The sequence below is a fragment of the Theobroma cacao genome, chromosome 3 (genome assembly GCF_053813885.1).
Source record: "Theobroma cacao isolate CCN51 chromosome 3, ASM5381388v1, whole genome shotgun sequence".
NCBI lineage: Eukaryota > Viridiplantae > Streptophyta > Magnoliopsida > Malvales > Malvaceae > Theobroma > Theobroma cacao.
In genome coordinates, this window is record NC_142641.1 from 33,924,653 (window position 1) to 33,932,365 (window position 7,713).

At 35.2% G+C, this 7,713-nt stretch overlaps 1 protein-coding gene across 6 annotated transcripts; it reads right to left on the reverse strand.

Moving 5' to 3' along the window:
- Positions 1 to 585: 585 nt before the first annotated feature.
- LOC18604861 (uncharacterized) lies at positions 586 to 7,713 on the reverse strand. Of its 6 annotated transcripts, none has more exons than XR_016025038.1 (12): positions 7,231 to 7,713; positions 6,477 to 6,626; positions 5,675 to 5,842; positions 5,226 to 5,378; positions 4,881 to 5,033; positions 4,204 to 4,368; positions 3,887 to 4,060; positions 3,188 to 3,371; positions 2,828 to 3,038; positions 1,687 to 1,831; positions 1,129 to 1,265; positions 586 to 938 (listed from the first exon to the last, which is right to left on the reverse strand). XR_016025038.1 is itself a non-coding variant. In XM_007037543.3 (11 exons), exons 1-11 carry the CDS (start codon positions 7,412 to 7,414, stop codon positions 1,213 to 1,215), a joined length of 1,731 nt encoding a protein of 576 aa, XP_007037605.1. In that variant the 5' UTR covers positions 7,415 to 7,712; the 3' UTR covers positions 996 to 1,212. The 6 variants fall into 6 exon arrangements, 2 of the variants coding, with proteins under 2 accessions (XP_007037605.1, XP_007037607.1); XR_016025040.1 differs by having other exon boundaries at positions 586 to 981; XR_016025039.1 differs by having other exon boundaries at positions 586 to 984.

The window sequence follows — 7,713 nt, forward strand, 5'->3', positions numbered from 1 at the left end:
ACTTTTCACAAAAAACTTAAATGTAAATTCAATGCCTTTGATGAGAAAATTACTCGTTAGCCACCCCGATGGGGGGTTTTGCTGGATAAGAGTCCATTTTGTAACTAATGTACACGTAAACGTGATATTATATTTTTAAAAATTATTTCAGACATTTTAAATAAAATTTTTTATTTAAGATTAAATAAATTTTTATAATGATCGGTGAACAAATTATGGATAATTAAAATGACATTTGTTATTTTTACGTTTGGCTTGCCACATTAATATAAAAAGATAAATATCATTTTGATTATCGATAATTAATCATCTATTAGTTATAAAACCTTATTTAATTTAAAATAAAATTATAAAAGTTTAATTAAATGTTATATAAAAATAAAAATTTATTTAAATTTTCTAAATAATTCAAAAATAATTTAAGTATTATATATTTAAAAATATCTATAAAAAAGGAATAAGAAAATCAGATCAAGATCCAAAGTTAGGTTTGGTATTTGAGTCTAGCAGAGAGAAGTGGACGGAGGTTTGGTAATTACGTTTCTCAGGGGCATAATCCAATGTGATCCTCTATTTTCTTGTGTCTTTTTGTTACTTCCAAGTTTTTAGGCTCTACGCTTGTTTTCATCTGGTCTGGTTAAACACGCGAACCAAATGTAAAACTAATGGATTACCGCAAAATGACCACATCATTCCAGAGAAAACGTTTATGCACATATCTTACGTAAAGCAAAGTAGTGGAGAGACTCGACTTGTCGCTAAAATGCCCAATGCTTTACATACATCAAATACAATTTGGCCCCATACTACGTACTTGTCTGATAGAATCAGCATTCTCCGCAAGGAGCAAGGTTTGTGAATGCATTCTTGCTCAACAGCTAACTCATCACATTTCTCATTGCAACATTACTTTTCCTCTTTGCAACAACCACCTCGATCTGAAGCAGGTAAAAATCATGGCATCACTGGTTCTAAACAAAACTACTGCATGCAGCTAAACTCAATCATTGATTTCATTAAGGTAAGAGCTCAGATAAATGAGTATTAGTCGTTAGAAGGCAAAAATAGGAGTGATAGTTAGTAAGTAAGCAGATTCAGTATACATCAGTCATATGCATCTATAACCACCTTGAAGTAATAAATGTACACATGGCTTGTGCGTTTCGTTATGTTGAGTGGTCATCACTAATGGAGTTAAAGATTGTTCACTGGTCATAGCGATTTTTCTGGATTGTTGTGCTCCAAGGTGTTTGGTCTCCTCTCATCTGCCACAACAGAAGAAGAATTTGTGTTCATCAGAAGATGCCCATGTACATATGCAACAGCAAAATTCAAATGACTTGCAAAACAACTGTTATTACATCAAGTTTAAATATCTTGAGAGAGAAAAACATTTGTTTCGCTTCCTAACTTAAAAAATTGAGTTGGCTTCCCGCAAACTCTTCCTTGCAGAATTTGGGCAAGTCAATAAAGAAGTCACCCAATACCATAAAACTCGTGGCCTTAAATGATCCAATCTTAAAGCTATGAATTAGAATACAGGAAGTTACAAACCAGCTGCTCTGAGCTGGAAAGAATGATGAAGGTGATGACATGAAAAAAACAAAAGTGTTTTTGCCTTTTAAATGTGTACAGAAAGCCATTACAATTGGCTGTAAATTAAATGATTCTTCCATTCATTCATACCTTGCCTTGGAGATAAGGTGACAGAACAACCAGCCCTCGTGGATCCAATCCCTTCCGGAAATTCACTGTCAGAGTTTGGTGCATCACCTGCCTTATCATCGTTTAAATTCAGATGAGCTACCAATGGTTCTTGGTTTGCAGGGTCCTGCAAAGAACCCAAACAACAAAAACTTCTCAAACATGCTTAACATATGCAATCAACCACTCACTGTGATGTTTGATGGGAGACCAACAGACTGACTAATGAATCACATGATAAGTGGCTATAACAGGTACAACTGTGTAACATTTTAAAGCCCTTGGAGAAACTAAAGATGGAGAATGTAACATTCACCAAATATTGCACGACAAAAGGAGCATATATTAGTATTACAATGTCTATTGAAAAAGGCCTAAGGGGTGTAACAAGCCGAGCCAAGCCGATAGAATGCCAGGCTCAAGCTCAGTCGAATCAAAAACGAGAAGGCTCGAGCTTCTATTTTTTATGCTCAAGCTCAACTAGAAAAATAATTGGCCTCCTCGAGCTCGACTTATTTAGGCTCAATTATTATCAACATATGTAAGGAGCTCAATACTTGACTCTGGCTCAAGCTCAATTTCGAAATCAGAATTCAAATAAAACCTTAAAATATGTGAACAAATATTATGTTTTATTTGCATATGTACATAATATTACAAATATTAAAAAATTCAAAAGCTCCAGAAAGCTTGTGAGCCACACAATCAAGTGTTACAAAGCTCAAACTCAGCTCGACTTATTGCTTGAGCTTGAGCTCAGCTTGACAGTGACAAGTCAAATTCGAATACTCACCGAGCCGAGCCCAAGTAGCTTGACTTGTTTACACCCCTACCTAACTGCTTAAGCAATGTCAGTGTGTGGGTGTATAAAAGAAAGAAGAGACAATGGAAACAAAAGGAGAAAAAGTGATAAGCACAAGCATGAACCACTGATTCAATAGTTCCAGTAGAACAAACTGGGCTGACAAGTAGCAATTTGATGGTTACAAATTGCATAACAGTCATCCAAATTTTGACAAAGATATTCAAGGATTTTCCCACAAGATGTTGGCTAGTAAAGGTAACCAAATATAATTCTTGTGCAAGTTTTAGTTGACCAAATAGAGAGGAAGGAGCTATGAACCTTGTGGGTTGATAGATCAGAAGGTGCTGGATTCCTTGAAACTGGAGCAGGAGCTTTTGTCTCATGCAATGAAGAATCCTTCTCATGAACATCAGCTTGTTTATGATCTCCAAAATCCTGCCTCATGCTTCTAGAAGATTTTGATTTAGTATTGCAATCACCATTTAATACAGTACCCCCAACTTCCGTAGTAGTCCTTTTTCTGAAATGACTACACAATATTAAGACATAAATCAAAAGTATCTCAGAAGTAATTTATATGGCAATTGATGCTGGTAGACAATCCAGACTTATCTCAAAAAATTTGCTACCATGACCGATGCTGGTTAAAAAAGAAAGGATGCAGCAAGAATTTCCTACCTGCTGAAATTATGATTGGCTACATGGATAGAGCTGGACTTGTTTGCAAAAAGTATTCCTCGGAGAGGCTTCCCATCTATAACAGTCTCAATGGTATATCCATGTGAGAAGCTCTCAGTAACCTTAGCTTGAAATGTCTTCTTCCCTTGAAGCAGGACTTGGTTTAATGGAAAATTCTCTCTTCCTGCAGAATTCAACAGTAATATAAGTGCAAAACACTTTTAAAAAGTTTAAGCATACTAATGAGGCAACATTCTTTTAGTTTATTGAGCTTAGTTTAGGTATCCAAGAACATTCCACCATCATGCATAGCTTAGTACAAAACATAAGTAACAAGCAACCCAAAAGTCCCTTTCTCTTTTCTTCTATTACAGAAGAAAATCAAGTAAGATGCAATAACCAATCACACAAAAGCAAATTCATAGTTCACAAAATTAATTTCCTTTCATGTGTGTCTGAGTGTTTGCAAGATGGGGATGTTCAGGCTTATTGACATATAAATAAGATTAAGAACTGAAAAAAGACTGAGGTTAAAGAAAGAGAACTTAGTGCTTCTATACTTACTTTGAGAAAAGTGAGAAAAGAAAAGGGGAAAGTCAATGTTAAAAAAAGCCTTAAAGAACACAACTTGAAGAGGAGTGGAATACAGGGGTATGAAATAAAGAGAATCAATCAGAAAGTGAGCAAAATAGTTCTTACTTGGTTGGCCATAACTTGACAAAGGAATGGGTTGGTGCACATCATTGCTGACTTCAATTCTAACAAGAGCTTTATCATGTACAAGATTACTAAGATTTTGTTCTTGACACTTTAGCTTCAACTGCTTCCTTAGGGATAAGTTCTCTGGCTTCCTTTCATCCCGTACAACAAGCCCTGGAATCACATTAATCACTATTAGAAACTCAGCAGAAGGTTAGCAAATAGATTTATGGAGTTCCAGGGACCAAATCACATATCAGAAGCAGCCAAGCAGGCAATGATTTAGATTAAAAATAAATGGAATATTTAGATTAAACCTGTGTACAAGTAATACATGTCATCCAGTGCCTCAAGAGTTTTATTGCAGCCACCAATGAACACAAGAACACCACTCTTAAGGGGATCCAAACAATCCCCAGCAACAGAAAATCTGGCAGAAGGCCCATCACCCACAGTTATCACCCTGGTCCACATGCCAGTATCTGCACCATGGTGGGAAACATAAAATATGAACAACTAACCACACATATAAGTAACATTATTTCATCAGCTAGCAACCCTTTCAGGTGAGAAGGAAAGAAATCGAAAAAGATATGAAAATTAAAATAATTGTGAGCAGCAGAACTAATGAAACTCACACAGGGTTCCAGAATTCATGTAAGAAGAGTCTTGATTCTCATACAAGAGAATGGAAAATGAATTTACAATAAGTACTTGAATCTTAGATTTTTTTAAAGGATTCTTAGGTATTTAAAGAAACAACTTTTAGTATCCCAATGTCCATATTTAAGGTAGTCAAGAACATAGTGTTAAGTTCTAAATTGGGGGTCTATATCAAATTTGGTAAACAATAATTCCAAAAGGCTTCTGCCTGGATGTACAATGAGTCGGTTAATGCCATTTCCCACCACTGCAACCTTATCCTATGATGATATCAAGAAATAAAATGTTTGATTGAAGTTGACAACATGATCAACAATTCTGTAACACATACCAATATCAAGCATGTAGAGATCGTCATAAAGGTTTTGAGCATCTGTAAATCCCCCAAAAACAAATAAGTTTTTGCCGAGAGCAACAGTGGAGTGCCCAGCACGAGGTGGTAATATCTGGCCTGAGGTGTTCAACTCTTTCCATGCAAGAGTATCTAGAACAAATAAGAAAATGTCAAGAACAATATTAAAAGCAGAACATAAAACTTAGATTCGTATATTGTCAAGCTATGAACAGATTCTTACATATAAATTGTGTAATGAGTCAGATATCCAGGTAAACTAAAACAACCAAACACATGCATGAATATACAGAAGAATGTATGGAACAATTAAAAAAATGAAACCTGCATCAAGGATATGGACATCAGACAAATAGTAATCATTGCCATCTTCACCACCAATCACAATGATTTTATTCTTCCAAGACGAGCAAGTATGACTATCGCGGGCAGATGGCGGGTCCCCTGATGTTGTACCACGTTTCCAGACAAAGGTCTCTGCAAGCAAAAAGTTAGGGGGAAAAAAATAAAAAACAAGTATTAACAAATAAAAGCCATGAATGACATGTCCTGCAACCTAAGCTCTTCAAGACATTTTCAAAGCAAAAGAGATATCAAGCACAACTCAGTTCAGCTTCTTAGATTTACACAAGGAAGTCCACAAAAATGCAAACATTTTTCTAAAGATTTTCTCATTTTTTCCCCTCTATGGTCAAATATAGAAATAGAGATCAAATTAATCAAACCATACTTAGCCAAAGCAATAAGTAACTAACCATTGTCAAGAAGTTTACCTGTATTTAATATATACAGATCATTGTAATATATTTCATCATTGTTATCAGAAGATTTCCCACAGCCGCCAAATATGAAGAGCCGTTTACCAACAAGAGCTGCACTGTGACCCTCCCGTGCCTGTGGCCCTTCACCTCTTACACTTGGACATATCCAAGTGTGTGTGGCTGCAACATTAACATGTACTGAAGTTATATATCTCTACTATTAATTAAGGTAGCCACTGATGGGTTTCAGGGATAAATTTTGGGAGAAATATTCCAAAATAAACCACAAAGCGCTTCATGTTATTTCCATGCAAAAGCTGTAAGGTAAATAATAATTGGTTATTTTATCAATTAAAATAACAAAAAAGAAAAGAAGTTAAATCCATCTAGTTAATCACTCATAAATCTCTCCCCTCTCTGAAGAAGGAAATTTTCATGTTTAATTATATAATAAAAAATAATAATTATTTCATACATTTAAGTCTTTTTTCACCCAAGTAGGCAGGTGGCCTTACGCTAGCATGAATAGAAATAAAGAGCTTCAGAGTGCATGATTAAGAGTTAAATTCCTCAGAGTTATCGGTGTCTACAAATTACGTGAACATCATTACACCAAGTTACAAGACAATCTCAAAAGAACATTAATTCCTATAACAAACTTAAAATGCAAAAATATGATGATCTCTATCACAGATTTTAACCAGTCCACTTTAGCAAAATGATTTGTCAAAGAACTGAAAAAATATCAATACAAATGCAGATAATGGGTCATCAAAGGTGAATCAAAGAAAATAAAAAGCAGGGTATAACTCACCAGTGTCTAATATATGTAGATCCTTGAGAGGGTTCATCCCATCTGTACCACCAAATACGAAAAGATTGTCACCAACAGTAGTACAACTATGGCTGTCTCTTGGAGTTGGAGGTGTGCCTTTCATTACCGGCTGGCTCCATGTCTGCTTAGCTGCAAATTTGCGATAAGGAAAATATGAGGGTGATTAAAGAACCACCACAAGAATTCATATGATCATAAATGCTATTAAAACAACCCAAGTACAAAAAGATAAATAAAAGCAATTAAATAGCATGGAAAATCAAGAAATGACATGTGATATGGGGCAAATGGTTCCAAAAGCATGAGAACAACAATAACTCATAAAAATTTTCTAAAAGCAAACAAAAAATGGAAGCAAGCAAAAGTTTATGCTGATCCAGAAATAACCACAAATATGCATAGACAAAAAAGGACCTAACAACCCTTTGACTAGCAGATGCATAGAAGCATTAATACCAACAATTAATGACAAACAAAGCACATATCAAAACATTAACGCTATACCAACAACCCTCCAAAATAAAAAAGTAACACAATAAACCCAACAAAAACCCTAAAATGAACTTCAATAACATATCCACCAAAAGACGAATTAAGAGAATATACGTAACAAACTCAAATCCAAAATTTATCTCAAATACCGAATAAAAATCACAATGCAAACCTCAGAGTTTCATGTAGATATGAAATAAGAAGTGAACCAAAGTTAACCCAGATTTTCAAAGAGACCCACCAGTGTCAAAGACATGAACTTGGTTGGTTTGGCAGTTATCTTTGCCATAACCACCAAAAACATAGAGAAATCTGCCTCCTTTAATGGAGTTACACGTATGACCCCATCGTTTGCCTGGCCCTGGACATGCTTCTCCAACACCTCCAACGTCTTGCTGGCAAAGCCGAACCTTTTCCCACCTCATTTTTCTGTCCTTTTCCTTTTTCTGGAAAAATGAAAGATTTTCAGTGGGAGAGTGAAGGAAAGTTACGATCTTCGAGGAGAAAGAAAGGGTAAGATTATTCTTTCTAATGTATTTTTTGGGTATGGGGATTTGTCATTTGAGCGGATTAAGAGTTCATGCAAAGAAATAAAATGAAATATGAAATAAACAAATAAGAAACGAAATGGCTACTTCCTAAAGGCTAAAGCTAAACATTTTAGGAATTTTTGGTTTAATGAAATACTTGAAAGAGAGAGGGATTGGAAATTTTAGAACTGTAG

What these genes read in the sequence shown, in the direction of transcription:
- LOC18604861 (XM_007037545.3), bottom strand. Translation starts at nt 7,414, where the DNA reads ATGAGGTGGGAAAAGGTTCGGCTTTGCCAGCAAGACGTTGGAGGTGTT. An exon ending in AGTTCATGTCTTTGACACTG is followed by an intron (nt 6,627 to 7,230) that starts GTGGGTCTCTTT and finishes GCAAATTTGCAG; the next exon opens with CTAAGCAGACATGGAGCCAG. An exon ending in CATGTATTACTTGTACACAG is followed by an intron (nt 4,061 to 4,203) that starts GTTTAATCTAAA and finishes ATGTGATTCCAG; the next exon opens with GGCTTGTTGTACGGGATGAA.